Here is a 17,099-nt window from a genome sequence, read left to right as displayed (position 1 = left end):
CATCTGTATTATTGACATCAACGGGACCAGTTTTACCCCCACATGTTCATGAGGTTCACAAAAGAAGGAACATTTTGTGGTAGGGGTTCTGAGTTGGATTCGGAATTTAGTTGGTTGGTGGTTAGTCAGTTTTCGTAGACAAAAATCGGTTGTCGGGTCCGGCGTCACTGCAGAGGGTGCAGGATAATCGTGCTCGTCGGGATCGCATCGCAGTGCGCGGCACCCTGCAGTGCGATGGATCTCTTGGTGTGGTAGTCGGGCGGCCCGCAGTGCGGCGCATGCGAACGACGAAGGCGCCGCGCGGCGCCCACGGACCTCAGTGCTCCTCCACCGACCGATCGCGCGACGCCAACCGACCCACCTTCATCTCTCTACACCTGTTGGTCGCGACGCTCAACGATATGAGTTAGTTTTGCGGAGACCCCGCCGGACACCCTCCAGTGTGCTCGGCACCGTCGCGCACAAAACCATTTCAACGCGACACTAATTTTCAAAATTTTAAACAAAAGTCCGATTGAACGGAAAAAAAGAAAATATACGAAAACGCAACGCTAAAACACCAAAAATAATAATAATAAAAATAACCCGCCAGTCAATTCTCCTTTTCCGCCGTAGTTTACAAAGTTCGGAGCCGGAAGAAGTGTTGAATTAAAAAAAGTTCTTTGCTCAAAAAAAAAAATTAAATAAAATAAATTAAAACGCGCGCGGTCTCCACATTAGCTTAGGCACGCAATTTAAAAGTAATAAAGAAAGAAAGAAGTAATATAATATTTCGAGTTTCTTCCATTTTATAACGAGAGAGCTAGGTTTAAAAAAACAACGCGCTAGTTAGAAGAAACTTATCAAGTATAACGATCCAATAATAATAATCGTAATAGCAGTAATAAACGTAATAAAAAAATATTAAAAATAAAAAAAATTTATTAAAAAGATAATAAAAATAATAAATCTTATTGTACAAAGCGAGCGTAATCATTAAAAAAGAGTTTCTGCGGCGATTTTTGCTAATCATCAGCTAACTTCCTTATAGTAAAAAAAATTAACCCTTAGAAAATAAGTACAATTCAGTTACGAATTAAATTGTTAATAATCAATATAATTTAAATAAAGTGCGCGATGTGCTTTCGTTTTCTTGCTGGAATAAAAGCACCTTAAACGGTGCTTGTGTTTTTTCTTCGTGGGCCCGGTTTCATGGTGATGCTCTTCCATCATGACTATGTGGCAGAGTGGGATGGGTGGCCATGGTGCCCAAAACAATGCCTGGATGAAGTTAATGGGTATTGTGCACAAGGAGAGACGCCATCACGACTCTGCGCAAGCCTCCACGGACCGAACACTAAGCCAGTAAGTATCACATTAAACTATAACACGTTTAATTTAATGTATTAAGTACTCTTAATTACAAAAGCATCTCTTGCTAACATCCCTAATTAAATAGGGTTTCGTGAATATGTTTTCCGGAGAAGTTTCAGGTTTCGTAATATTAACGTAAACGGTTTTAAAGTTCGTAAAGTATCAGGATACTAAAAGCTTAATATTAAAAATAATGAAACGGCTCCCTTGTCGTAATTGCATTGGATAATTAATTGTGAGTTCCAAATCGCTAACGACAAAGACGGTGTTGTATAAATTTTTTGATGGTAATTTTTGTAAACTAATGAATATAAATTAAAAATTTTTTTTTGTATTAAAGTTTGATTAAAAGAGTTTTACTTGAGTCGATGATAATACGGTAAAACCTGGATATAACGGTTTAATACGGGGAAGATATGAAAATTTTTTAATTTGCACTTTTAACTGTTTGATGAATAACTTTAATTCACAAAAATTCGAAGTGCTATCCACACCGTTGCATTCTTTATTAGTTAGTAAAATATATAAGAATCTAACGCTGAGTAACGATTAAAACTAGAACTGACACTAGACCTAGAATTAGAAAGTTTCGGGTTTAGCCGTCTAAGACGTTTAAATCCGAAAGTTTCTGGTTCTAGGTCTAGTGTTAGTTGAATAATAACTAAAACTTGAGCTACCACTAGCAGTAAAACTAATACGAGACTTAGAACTAGAAACATTCGGGTTTAGCCGTCTTAAAAGACAATTAAAACTACAACTACCGTCGTTGATTTATACGTCGTATAAACAACTCGGGGAATACCCAGAGTTTATTTATGAACATGGAATAGAGCAACTTGGGGAATAAACCGAGTTGGATTCTATCTATGAGCATGAAGCACTGAAACATTTTGTGTCTGTCTCCTCTAAAAATATGCCCTAGATATGATATCTTTCTTATCTTAACAGTTTTAATAATTCATGAACGGCATTTGGTCTATTTAACACTATTTCGTTGGTTTGCATAGCTTTCCAGGGCATTCGGAGCATTCTTTATGCAACCACATCTCGAATGCTTCCATGCGATTGATTGTGGCAGCCTTTAGAATCCAAATCACTGCTTCATATAATAGCACCGACCAGATATAACTTTTAATCATTCTTTGACGCAATTTTAGATATAAGTTGTCGCTACAGAAGAATTATTTCATTGTTGTACGAGCTGTTTCAATGTAATAAATAGATAATATTAATAGTATGACTTAAAAATAGATCCGTTATATCGAGGTTTTACACTACAATAAATTAAAAGTTAGCAATATCTCTATATCACCAAATATTTAATGTAACCGAAATTGAAACTGAATATTTCGATGAAGATTTAAAAATTAAATCATGAGATGACGCCGATTTTCAATATTCCCGCAAATATTTTCAGTTATGATACTCAAAGATTGGTATTGATGGTAGCGCAGTTACTCAAACATCTGTACTACGATCGATGAAGTGACTGAAATATTTTCTTATAATCCGGTTCGCACAACGACTATCTCTTCAAGTTTATGGAAACGTTCACTTTGGATCCATGGATTTCAATTCCGTTAAATGTAGAAGCTACTTATAAGTTTAATCTTATAATCCACTCTATTATGGATCCAGAAGATATAACGTAAATCGAAATATGAATTTATATAAAACAATGTCGTCAATTCATTTATTGAAACGTTTTTATTGAAAAAACAAAAAATAGCTAACAGGCAAAAAGTAAAAAAATAAGGAAAAAAATGAGCATTATTTATGATTAAACCGCTTTGAAAAACTGAACATTGTCATTTATAGCTGATATAATTACATTTTAAATTTAATGTTCCTTTAACGTTAGTTTTCTAGGAAACCTATATCTATAGAAAAATTATGTTTAGAACAAGATTAAATTAATAAGTTTTATATAAAATCGGCGCTTATAAATAAAAAAGCTGGAAATAGAAATATCTTCTTGATTATAAAATCTTTGGACTTGGTTCAGCACACTCTTTGTTTAGGTACATTCGTCGTCCTTTGATAATAAGATAATAGTCTCTTGATAATAGAGATAATAATTCAGTGAACTTTTCCCCTTTCCTCTTTTTCTTTACTAATTTCTCTTACTGTGATGGAACAATAGCGTCCACTTTCGTGACATCGAAAAATATTAACGTTTGCACAAATCATCTAGGGTTTCTAGTAGAATTTTGAATAGGGTGTTTTAATTTCTCAGAAGAAATTGCCCATAAAACAGTTTCAAATTCTGATATGAAGAAGCAATAACTGTTATCTTTAAGTTAATATGAGTATATGCCGAAAAACCTATGTACTACAAATTTTGTGTAAGCTGTAAGAAGAAACTTAAATAGAATTATTGTTTATTCACATTAGATAAGCTATATTCTTGAAACTTCATTATATTTTACTCATACAATAGTCGCTAAATAATAAAGACTTTTAGTTTTGCTAGATGGTAATCATCAAATATAATATGTGATAATGCCTAGTTTCCTTTTTCATTTATAATTTCAAATAATGAACATGATGTTTTAAAATTTTCGTTGTTAAAATAATTCGAATATTATTTTTGTTTTGTTAATATTGGGTTTTCCAATTGAAACATAACAATTTTATGTTTTAATAAGAACGCACACTTCAATGTTACCGTTTTAGTGAAGGTTAACATTTTAATCATGATGAAGTTTACGAACGAGCAACGTTTGGAAATGATTAAAAATTACTACCGCAATTCTGAATCGGTGGTCGCAACTTTAAGAGCGCTTACTCCAATTTTCTGACGCAATAATCGTCCCACCAGACAGGTTGTACGTGCTAGAGTGGATAAATTCTAGTCGAGATATTCGCTATTGGATGTTACAGTGCCCGTGAGACAACTCATGGAGTACCCAAAAATATTGCAGCTTATACAAGCTGCTATATTATTTTTAGCTGTCATCTTTTCAAAAAAAATAATATCTCACAAATGACTCAACTTTGGTATAGGGTATGTAACATAAAATTGGCCTGAAATTAAACAAAGATTTCAAAAATGTAATAAAACTATTTCCGGTGTAACCAAAAAGAGATATTTGAAAATATTTTAATTAAAAAGCTCGTATAAAACATCATAAGTCCGCAAAGTCAAAATAGTTTCAGATCAAAATAAGCTATGTCAGTCGATTCCATGCCGTTCAAGGGAATTGCGGATATCTTAATGTCTTAATAATCATTCTTCCATTTCAATAAGGTCTCTTGATCGTTCTAAACGCCAAAACTTCTCAGATTAGGCTCTGCTAAAATCAATCTTCAGTGACGGAGATGTGTGCATTTTATGTGGGAGGTGTGAGTTCGTTATCGTACCATATTGACAGCAGTGATGTGTGGTTTCAACAAGATGGTGCCATATGCCACACAGCTGGTCAAACAATTGATCTATTAAAGAAGACGTTCATTAGCTGTATCATCTCGAAAAATGGTCTGGTCAAATAGTCACCTCATGCGATTTAATTTTTAATAACGATCGTTAGATTTTTAACCCCATGAAAATACATACTATAAGTTCTATTTATTTAATCGATTATGCGAGTTATTGAAGCACTCTGAATTGCTTATTCATCGTACATAGTAATAGTAATTTCGGTAACGGAAAAGTTTATAACGTATTGGTCAAAAAACAATGCAACAAAAGCAAAAATATTTATGCCCAAATCAAATTGTAAACCAGCTTTTCCCCTGAAATAAAAACATTTATGTCTAATTTCATAATTGTTCCATTCAACATCAGTCCTCTGAAGGCAAGGCGTTCACGTTCTAATAAGTATTTCGTTATTTTAAATTTTTTTGTTGTTTCTTCAAACTCCATATCTTCCAGCATTTCTTGAAGACTGCTTACTTTTTCATCAAACAAATAAGTATAATTCTTGTACTGATCATTGGAGATATTTTCAGCAATATCTTTCAATTCATTCTTAGTAGAAACTTTCTTTTTAAAGAGATAGTCACAGTAATCAGTACAAGTAATTTATTTATCACGCATAACGTACCTCTTTAACACAATATCGTTTAACACACCTCGAAATATAATTTGACGTGTCTTATGTATGTGACTGTCATGGCTTGTAGAGAAATATGGTTTTATGCATGACCATGTCAGTCATATATGTGTTACAAAAAAAATTCTTTTTCTGGAAAATTTGGTGGAAAAATTTTTGTGCACGAAAGCATGAAATTTTTTTTTTCAGGAATAGTATCTAAATTGTTTAATAAAATTATGATTGCCCAAACAAAAACTGTGTTTATATTATCGTGGCGATTAATGTGTTAAAATATGTTTGTAACATGATTTCCCTTACCATCGAAGTAAAGAAAGTTTTAATCTCTTAAATCCACAGGCGTACATAAACAGAAGCAACTGACGACAGATTAGATAGCATTTTTCAGTGCTGAAACGTTCGCATAAGCATCAACAAAAGCATTATATGCTTTTCTTTGGAAAATATTTCTTGATTTCAATATCTTAATATTGAATTTTTGTTGCAACATGATTTAGAAATAAAAATTGAGATACCTTTTCCTATTTATTTTCAAAGGAATAATTCCCTTGTTTTCAAGAAATCTAATGTATAATTTTTCTATGAACTGGTTGAAATGTTAGTGTCGATGTAGAGTTTAGGATCGACTTTGGGTCGGATATTGAATGTATTATTTAGTAATTTATAATAATTCAATAAAGCAGCTAAATCACCTCAATTATTTGGATTTTTATTAGCTGTTTACTCAAATTTGATTTCTGATGATAAGTCTGTTTTAATAAACTAGGACACATTTTTCATTTTTCTCCTAGAACTTTTCTGATCACCTTCAATTAATAGTTGTATATATATTTCTCTTTGTTGTCATAATTCAGTCTTCGCTACAAGCTATTTATACTTTAAAGCTTTCGTGTATCCAACAAAGGTTTTAATTAATATTGCTAGCAGCGTTACATAACTGCTAACCTTTATCCAGTAGTAGCTTTGAATCTCGGAAATATCGTATTTTCTCGAATCTTATCCGCACTCGAATCTAATCCGCACCTCGATTTTAAAAATGCAATGATGGTAAAAAAAGTTGGTTTTCCAATGTAATCCACATCCGATTGTAATCCGCATTTGATTTTAGAGCATATAAAATTTCTAAAAAGGGTGCGGATTAGATTCGAGAAAATACGGTATAACTCCTTGACGTACAATGAACATAGTATGAAGCATTTTCTTCTACAAAAGCAATGTCTTGTCTGCATTAAAGGTTAAATTACTTTAGACACATCAAAAAATAGACTAAAAAAATGATTGGCAGCATAATCACTTTATCACTAGAAACAGATTTTGGAGCTATTCTCGATACAATGACATTGAAGTATTATACATTTGAATTCTGCGTTACAATTTTTGCGAACATGAACAACCATATATCATCGTCGATGTTCTTGTACAGTTTAGTTTTACAAGGACGTTCTTTAGCGTGATATTCGATAAAACCTGTTTTCCTCTTGGTCTATCTCCTGATAACATAAGCCCTGCTTCTTCTTTCTTATTTACCATTCTTCTTTTTCTTTTACGAGTGGTCATTTATTTTATAATTTCGTGGACCTAAGTTCGGATTCTTTTTCAAGGTTAGAGGTTGAGAACCAATGCTATAAATAAGAAATACTGTAAACGATTGAAAAATGCACTTTATTTAAAAACACGTGTTGTGACAAGTCTCGTATAACCAATGATATCATGTGATTCTGTGTGAGACTAACGCAATTCATTTCTGTCTGGTTCGGAACTCGTCTTGTTAGTTGGACATGTAGAATTTTGCAACGAAATCCTCTGAAATATTTACTTCCTCAACTCCTTCTACAACATGAAGGTGTTAATATGCCACTTATATTTGTTTTTCAGTATCATCAGAAGGATTAGAGTTTGCACACAATAGCCGCAACGTCTTCATATTTTTGTTAATGTTATCGACTACATTTTCTTTCAGATTTTTTTCAGGTAGTCGAGTAGCACCTTCTTTACATAATCAACGTTGTGTATACCTACCACAATGTTAAAATATTTCCTAAATTAAACTATTACATACACTAATATAATTATTAGATTTTAAAAGATGTTACAATTGACCATGGAAACTAAATTATTATCCTAAATTATTCTTAGTTATAATGGTTATAGCACACTTTCTATTTCAATAATCCACTAATTAAAATGGATAACGGTATTTTTTATAATTGTATGATATATTACTTGCAGAGGTGTGCTCATTAAAAGCACTCTCGTGTCAGGTAAATGTATTTAGTAACAGGATACTACTTTTATTCGAGTAGTGTTCACGGTTTAAAAGGTTGTTTTTTAGTGGTTTTTGCTGTTTTCGAGTGTGACTATCGAATTAAAAATTTTATACTTAAAAATTTTTAAAAAAATTATTTTTCTTCAGTTTTCCATGGTTTCTCACACAGAGTACTGGGAATAAAAATAATTTACGCTAGTTATTCTACACGCAAAAGAATGATATGTGCTGTTTTTATTGACATTATTATTCGCAAGTCGATTTGCAAACTCTTTCAAAATGTTTGGCTTCTTTCTAGTATACGCGAAGTCCATTAAAATTTATAGGGTGGTACTAATTCCTTATATTTTTAGTAATATGTTTACTAAATTTAAAACTTCTTAGTCGATAAATTCCTTCGTTAACAAAGATAATTTTGTTGATTGTAATACGAATTTATATAATTATCAAACATCGGATTAGGTAGGTTTTATTTAATCGTATTATCATCCACTTAAATCCTTGATATTATTTGTGCTACTTATTCCTTCAACAAACACTTTCGGAATTGAATTTCCTTTATGAACCTTTGTATTACTCCCGACACATATTGCGTTCTTAAGGCTGTATATTTTGGAGACATCTGTAGCTTTTCTATTATCAAATTCTCTCCTTCGAGTGCATTTAACTTGTTCAGGCAAAATTCAAAGCACAATCTTGTTATGTTTGTTAACATTGTTATTTATATATCCCAACAATTTGGGTTGATGGAATAATCATGAATACTACGGAATGCCTAGTACCATCTGGAATCAATAAGCTCTTGTGTTTCTTGGGTTTTTTGGTATTTGGACAATTTGCATACTTCTAGCGAAAAGCGTTTCTCTTTGCATTGGTTTAACGATTTATAAAACCACGATTTTTTTCTTTGATACGTCTAATAATAAATGATGTTAGAGGAAGGCTGTAATCGTCCAATATATGCGGAACTAAAGCATCAAATTATAAAACATTATTTCATTGTACATTTCTATGTACAACTAGTCATGGAACCATAACAATTATGTAATTGCTTTTTAATTAACTAAATATCTCACTTCAGGTTTAAATTAATTTGTGCTTACCTTTACAAGTAAGATTTTGAAGATTTTTTTAAGAGAGAATGATATCTCAACAATGGGTCACATTAAACTCCAATAATGTAGAAGTAGTCCTGTAATAAAAGTTTATTTCGATATACAACAGAATGTTTGTTTATTACATGAAACACTTGTGGTTCTATAATCTTACTTGTGTGACTGCCAACTAGAATATGGAAACACACTCCCACATGTTTCGGCTAAAAACAAAAGCGGAAAACTTTAAACGATGTTGTTCTACATTGTTTCCCCCCTAGTCGTAAACTGAGCAGAACAAGAACTCGCCTATTATATTTCTGTTACTTTGTTATGTGCAAAACAGTATCTTTATGGAAATTCAGCGTATCTATCGTATAAAAGAACGCAGTAATATTTTTGTATACAACTTTACTGTCTCAAAATAAATAACCCACAAGTATTTATCTATTACAAAGGAAAAGTAATAATATGCATCTCACTAGTTTATTAATCAATGTTGAAGCATCACCATTTATTAAGAATTACAGTGTTGAAAGAGAGTTTGAGATTATTACGGGGAATGAGTAATGGCTTGTTATCTTAATACTCATAAACATAATGAGGATATATTTTGCAAATTATACGCAATGTTAATATATACCCTGACCTTATTTTGAGAAGATCTTGATTTATATCACAAATTAAAACTAAAAGTATGTGTTTCCGAATAAAGAATAGAAATAGTAACAATGTTTCATTTATAGAAAAGAATATTATAGACAAATATTTATGACATTATTTTGAGGAATTAAGAAACAGTCTACATCTAAAATAATATAATTATATTTTTGAATAAGGTGTGAAAATAACCGGTTGGTTCTACCATAATAATAATTTGGGTTGTCAGAAAAAAATAAGATGCAAAATACCGAAAAAAATCATTTGCAACAAATTTAAAGATTTGATCTTATTTTGAGAAGTTATAAAATGATCTATATCTTAAATGAACGCTAAGAAATAATGTTTTTGAGAATGTTATTGCAAGAATGAGGTTAATCACAAAATATTTCCAGAAGAAACCCCTTTGGACAACCAGTTTTGGATGGTACTTGGAGACTTTAAGCTAAAAGACAGTGATTTTGGAAATGTTATAGAAAGAATGAAATAAAATACAACAAATTTCCGGAAAAAAATCATTAAGAATTTACCATTTTTAACCTGTTAATGTTTTTTATGCCAGAAAAACTGCATAATTTAAAAATTAATTTATTAATTAATAAACTTGTTAGGAGTTCTCAGTAAGATTTTTAACAAGGTGATTGTGAATAGATTGATAGAGCCTTTGTATGAGTAATTAAGAAAAGAGTAGGCAGGTTTCGTACCCGGGAATCATGAATAGATAAATACGCAGAAAATCATAGAACAATCATCAGAGTTTAAATATCAGTTATACGTGCTGTTTATTGATTACGAAAAAAACCTTCAATAAAATAAATCGTAATATGCTCTGGAAATTCTGGCTAGTTATGGCATACCAGAGAAAATTATACAATTTATCAAGCTACAATTTATATGTAGAGTCTCGCATGCTGGCATGTTATCTCAACCAATAGAGACTAACTGTGCAGTAAGGTAGGGATGCCTTTTATCGTCATTGTTATTTATAGTGGTCCTCGATTATGTGATAAGACAACCGATGGGGTGTGATTAATCGACTCGAAAAATTGGAAAAATTACTTTGATGGCCAACCATTACTATCGCATACAAATGAAGACACACAAAGTAAGTTCCGCGACCTTGACAAAGTGGCAGCAACTGTGAATTTTAAAATAACAGCAGACAAAACAAAGGAAATTCGCCTAAATCACTCCAACAATGATCCAGGGAGCACGTTTTCCTGTTCACCTATCTTGGAAGTATCGTTTCAGCCGATGATTGCGCTGCACTAAAGTTTAAGGCGCACATTCCAAAAGCACGAGGGGCTTTTGCTCGTTTACGAAAAATATGGCTATCAAAACCGCTCCTGAGAAAAACGAAACGTTTTCAACGCTTGTGTTAAATCAGTTCTGCTTTATGGATGTGAAACCTGAAAAAAAAACCAACAAAATGTTAATTCCACAATAATGAGAAGTATAGCAAGGGACCGATGAAGAGATTTATATAAGAACGTATGATTCACCACGATCGTCATCATACCATTGATGACAAGCCAGTAGAAGTATGAAATAATCCATATCTTGAATTACAGCTAAAAGGTTGTGTTTTTAAATACTGTATAGAAATAATGGCGAAAGAACTAAAAAAATTCTAGAAAAAGGTTCTGAGGAGTTAGAAGATATATGTAAAAGATTACTAATTTTCCAGCATTTCACCCTCATAGGCAGTGGGTAGGATATTTTGATGGGTTGCAATTACAGTAAACGATCAATTCTTCTTTTGGTATGAATTTTAATAAATCAAATCGTTGTTAGGCGGAAAAGTTACCATGATTTAGTTAATGCCATAAAATTTTAGATCATCTTTTTGTCATTTTGACAATTTTTACAACACCAACAACGTCACGATATATTGAGCACCGATTGAATTTTTGGAAAAGTAACACCCTTCACCCACACTTTCTATTTCATTTTTGCAAAAGTGATTGTTAGTAAAATATTCACAAAAAATAGAAGCGACATAGAAATCCCGCACTTTCATTAGAACATCAAAAGAAAGCTGTGCCCCAAAATCCATCCTTTCTGTAAATTTTTCACCAATTCGTGTACATAATTACTGGATTATTTTTGAACTAAAGCTTTCAAGTTTTTTTTTAAATTATTGGAATAAAATTGAACTTTAAATATTTTCGTAAAAATCTTTAATCTTAAGAAACGTGAGGTAGTCGACCAATATCAAATTACACATGGTAGATGTAGATTCCGAACTCTTGGTTCCTCGTAAATATTTAATCCCACAATTTCTTCCCAATGGTACCTTCCAATAAGACGCCAGGGAAATCCTGCCTCTTGCATTACAAAATTCGTGTCGGACGACTGAAAGTTTTTAAAAGAAACATATTTTTAAATTAAAGAATTTCAATTTCACTATTTGAGTAGGTATATCAAAAGGGAGAAACAAATTTGAAAGAGATTTATGGTGTTATGACTCAATTAATCCGCGAAACTAACATCAGTTGAGTTGCCCAACGCGGATAGGATTTATATTAGACGCAGGATTGGCAAGAAATCGCACGTATTGACCTTCCACCCACTTTTATTTAGAAATATATCGCTTCCAAACTGGCGTGATAAACACACGGATACTTACGTGGACAATGTGTCATTTGATCGTAAATTACTTTTGCCAAGATACGTAAAATGCGTTACGATTCTCTCTGAATCATTGGACTTCTGGTTGACATTAGGGAGAACAGAAAATACTTTTGGAGGTCCATCTTACGAGAATAACTGCATCTCATCGAAAATAGTACCGATAATAAATAGCGAGCAAGATTGGCGAAGATGTTGACCAGTTTTTGTGTCAGAATTGTTCTCATTTGTTTCAGAAAATAGTATTTATTTTTAAAAATTGTCATGTTTTTGGAATATCTAAAAATACGCCTGATATACCAATTTACATTAAATAAATATTATGAAGTAATAACGACAAAAAAATGTGGTTGACAGATATATGGATTTATTTGGTGCATTTATTATTTATAATTTTTTAAAAGTATACTTTATGAATCATTAATTTTTTACTTGTTTCGTTTTTAAAATCATTAAATCAAAAATGTTTAAAACATTTATTGATCATAAATAGATAAACTTTAATAAGATTACTTTGGCATCTGGTGTTGTTTTTGTTTATCCTAAACATTACCAGATGATTTATGTCGCTAATAATATTATCTGATTTATTTTTATTTTTACGACAAAAATGTTACAAGTCCTCGTTATAAGGTTCATTTGTAGGCGTTTATTTTTAACTTTCCAGTTAATATCAGTCGAGAAAAAGTTTATGAAGTGCCATTTTAGGCCCTCTTCATAAACCCGCGCCTTAGTTAATTATATTTCGCCGAGGAAATGTCAAATACTCGCTCTCCTTCGTCATGTTTGATGACCGACCCTTAGATTGAATCCAACTTTACTCTTCCTTATTTTAACGTCAAGAATTGTGTCCACCGTTTAATATACTTTTCTTAGAAAGGCCTTCTCGTTTTGCCTGTCGTCTGCGAATGAAAGTTCATTAATCGAGCTGGTTGCCGCAAGGCGAAATGTTATTATTTCTTTCATTCCCTTCGTTCTTTTCCAGACTGCGGGCGAATGCATAATATAAGCAGAAGAAGCTCGTATTATTTAGTTATTATTCATGCCGCTCGGGAGTACCTACGTGTGCTGAAAGTTAAATGTAATAAAAAATTCAGAGTATATGAGCACTACCTTTTCAAACTGTTCGCATTCATTTGCACGGGAAAAAATTTAAGTTTATTTAATACATATTGTGAAATGAAAAATTATAACAAATCTGAAGGTGTGATTTATAACATATTTTAAAGCTAAATATTTATGTTAATCATGATGAAAATTAATTGAAATTTTTAAATATCTTATTGAAAATAAAATATGTATTGATGCATATAGGTCAGCTTACGTGTCTGTATTAACGTAAGCGTCATCTGGTGGTTTCTATTACATACTCTATTCTAATGTGTGGTTATAAACCCCGTTAAAGTTGACATTAAAATTTGGAGGTTCACGCATACTTTATTTAACTAGGCTGTGCCTAATTAACCCACATTTACTTAGAAATATGTAAACCCCTCCTTTTATCAATGTTAATCATTTATGATTTGTTTAATTATATTCATTTTTATGCCTGAATTTTATTTTTTTAAAACAAATTACAATTATTTTTGGTATTCATTTTGCACTAATTCTTTATCTTCTTCTTTTTGCAATAATTAAACACTCTCATTGTTATACATCAAACAGCTGATGACTTAAAAATGTTTACTCAGATTTCTTCACCTTTGGATTGCTCGAGGCTATAAGGCGACATTTATGTCTACTAAACAGTAGACTTAGTGTCTAGGCACTATGTTGGTTGTACTCCCTTCTAGACTACGTCACTGTGGTTTATCCTGATATTTCAAGTTCGTTTAGGGTTAAACTAGAAAGCAACCATACAAATCGGTATGGATGATATTAAAGATATGATCTCAAAATCATCTCGACTTTAATATTTCATTTTGATACAATATGCTAGGTGTTATCTCATGGATTATCGACAAGCTCTGATGATTCGCAAATGTTCGTTCTCGATCTCAGATTCTTTAGAGTTGGATTACTCATTCAAAATCCTTATTTTCAGTATCGTTATTTATCAAATCTTCTTCGTTCACATAATACTTTATGTATTTATACGTATATGTTGTAATTGTATGTCTTTGATCCCATACACTGAGAGTATGGAGCGTAGCATTGGTTGAAAGTGTATGCGCGCAATCGCATAGCTTTGGTCCCTACACCTCATTGCCATACTGCTGCAGGAGAAGAAATTTTCTAAGACTCTTCTGAAGAAGTAACATTATTCGAAAACAACTATTTCTTTAATAAGCGCACAGCATAGCTCTAAGTTGCATCACATGATGGCAGCACTTCTTCAGTTCCAGAATATGTGAAATCATCCTATAAACAAACATCATTATTTATCTCATAAGTAAGTGAAATTAGTAAAAAGAGGTTAGATTTAGATGGATGATTATAATTCACTAATAGCTTAATTCATAATAAAGTATTCGATGGTTACAGTAAATTAAGAAGGCGTAAATGGAGCCTGCTAATTTCAAAGAAGTACATCTACCAGTTTAAAATTTTTCAATTCTTGCGTGACAACACTTACTAAATCTTTCAGCAATAATGTTACCTTGCATAGCTAGCTAAGCATAAGTTCTCGATGTTTAGTGTACTTGTCTCCATTTTCTATTGATCCATTTTTTAACATCTGGTATGAATATTTTTGCCCTTTCGTTGTTCTTGCTCCAACGTTCTTACCATTTCGTATCAGTTCTTCTCTTGCTTTCCTTTCTTCGACAAGCAGACCTAATGGTGACTTGCTTCGCCACTTAAAATACGCTGATGTACTCAAATTTATTAAATTTAATCTGTCTGCGTAGCTCAAAACTGTGACTTGTTCCTCCTGTCTTAAGGTAAGGATCCTATATAGCATAGGTTCTAAAGCGTACTACCCACTATGGATTCTTGTAGTACCCAGCAACTCAATGTCCTCCGCTTTCTATTTAAGATCGTTCTTCCTAAGAGGTACGTGCGAATGAGGATTCAAATTGATGTTGTGACTCCTAATTGTCTAAAGTACTTTTTACCTTGCCATAGAGGACTGAGTTAAACGCGATTTTGATATCGATCATTAGCATCACACCAAATCGTTTATGCTTGAGTGATACCTTACGTATTCCTCTCACTATTTCCATTATGGTCATCACTGCATTGACCTCTTCTCTTCGTATACGCGAACTGGAAGTTGCTTATGACGTCGGCGGTTTTAATTTAGTAAGTAAGTAAGTATTTTCGAGATTAGCTTATAGTGCTAATTGTGGTAATCCTCCTCAGCTGACTAGTGTTTCGCTAAGAACTTGGTTTCTATGCCTCAGATATCATCCTTTAGTTCTTGGCAATGGTCCTTTCACTATTGTTCTTTGGATTTATTAATCATAATCGAGAGATCTTTTTCCACTTTTTTATACTGTACTCTGTTCGCCCTCTGCAATTGTCTATAATTTCTTATGCATTCTCTTTCCGCAACCCAACGAAACCTAACCCAATCCACTGAAACCCAACGCAACCCACTCTGCTTGCATTGATATAATATGGTGTACATGGAAACGTTTCAACCTAAAATTCCGAAACTACTGTTATGTTACTCTGTTCATGTCGATTTCCTTTTCAATCACTAACTAACAGGGATGGCGTCAATTATTTTGGCATAAAATTCTACAATGTCCTTCCGAAACACATAAGATTGCTAGAGAGTAACAATTTCAAACACAAAATGAAAAATTATTTAGTGGCGAAGGCCTTTTATACTGTTCAGGAGATTTTGAACAATGATTTTGATGACTTGCTATGACCGGTGTGTCGCCTCCCTGAAGCCTTTTTCTTCTTTTTTTGTTCTTTTACTTACCTGTTGTTACTTATTACTACTTTTAGTGTACTTACCATTATTGTAAATAGCATTTTATTTTTATTGTATTATTTTCTTTTATGACCTGTGAAAATCGCTTATTGATGCTATCACCAATAAAGTATTATTGTTATTACTATTTTCGTATGCTTGTTTGGGAACGATAACAAAATTCCTTCAAGACTAATATCATCGAAAATGTGATTGTACATAACTTTTTGAAAAGTCGAGCATGAAGCCGCTCTTTTGATTGCACGGAATACGAATTAATTAAATTAAATTAATAAAATTTATGAGTTTCCATTTTCATTATCTCTGACAAAACTGAAAAGTTTCCTACCAAGCGTAAACAAAACTATAGAGATAGCAATATAAAGTTCTTCGCAAAACAATCCGTCTCTGGCGCTGTTAATTTTGATCGTAAACAATAGACTTTTATATATCTGACGCAATATTAACTCGTTCCCAATTATTCTATTTTGGTGATTCAATTTTTCGTGGTTACTTCCAGTTTCCCAATTAAATATTGATTCAATAGCATTTTTGTATGGAAAAACGCTCGTAATTACAATCGAAGGGTTTAACGCCGGTTGTATTAATTTTAATATTTCACAAACTAAAACCTTGCCAAAATATTGTGTTCTACACACAAATTTAATGAGTATGCAATTTTTTTCATCATATTTTTTTATGTAAGGATTTATATCTCATCTTTCAAATCTTATAAACTAAGGGAAAAATGTCATTGGGACCCACCTAAAGTTTTATGACCGGGCCGAAAGAAAGTGTCCCAAAACTATGAAGGTATATGGGTTTTTACATTTGTATGCAAACGACATTCTCGATACTTTATGGAAAAATGTGACCATTTTTCAGGTGGATGATACCCTTTTGCGACAAATCCGGTTTGAATTCGGCCTGAATACACAATAGGTATTCAAGTAAATCCAAAACTAACTTGCAAATGATACGCAAAATCTATGCATAATAACCATGAAATTTATTGCAGTTTCTAACTTTGCGTCGAGTTAATTTGGCACCCATTCAATTGACATAACTTGATATGAGTTATCTGCAAAGTTAGTTATGAGAGTATAATTGCCGAGTTCAAACTATGTCAGTTACCTATGATTGCTTTTTAAATGACAATAAACTAATTCAAACAT

The 17,099-nt window shown here is 32.3% G+C and overlaps 1 protein-coding gene across 5 annotated transcripts in view; it reads left to right on the top strand.

The window, feature by feature from the left end:
• The first annotated feature begins 350 nt into the window (after nt 1-350).
• Nucleotides 351-17,099, top strand: part of LOC111429421 (Potassium voltage-gated channel protein Shaker) — a 411,559-nt gene continuing 394,810 nt past the window's right edge. Inside the window, exon 1 of one of the 5 annotated variants that reach the window (XM_023065345.2) lies at nt 351-1,344. In XM_023065345.2, the coding sequence (XP_022921113.1) occupies nt 1,211-1,344 (134 nt within the window). In that variant the 5' untranslated portion in view covers nt 351-1,210. The remainder of the gene's footprint in view (nt 1,345-17,099) is intronic. The other 4 variants (XM_023065335.2, XM_023065334.2, XM_023065333.2 and 1 more) reach the window with 4 other exon arrangements.

The sequence above is a fragment of the Onthophagus taurus genome, chromosome 1 (assembly GCF_036711975.1).
Source record: "Onthophagus taurus isolate NC chromosome 1, IU_Otau_3.0, whole genome shotgun sequence".
In the NCBI taxonomy this organism is placed as follows: domain Eukaryota; kingdom Metazoa; phylum Arthropoda; class Insecta; order Coleoptera; family Scarabaeidae; genus Onthophagus; species Onthophagus taurus.
This window is presented reverse-complemented; position numbering and strand designations above follow the sequence as displayed.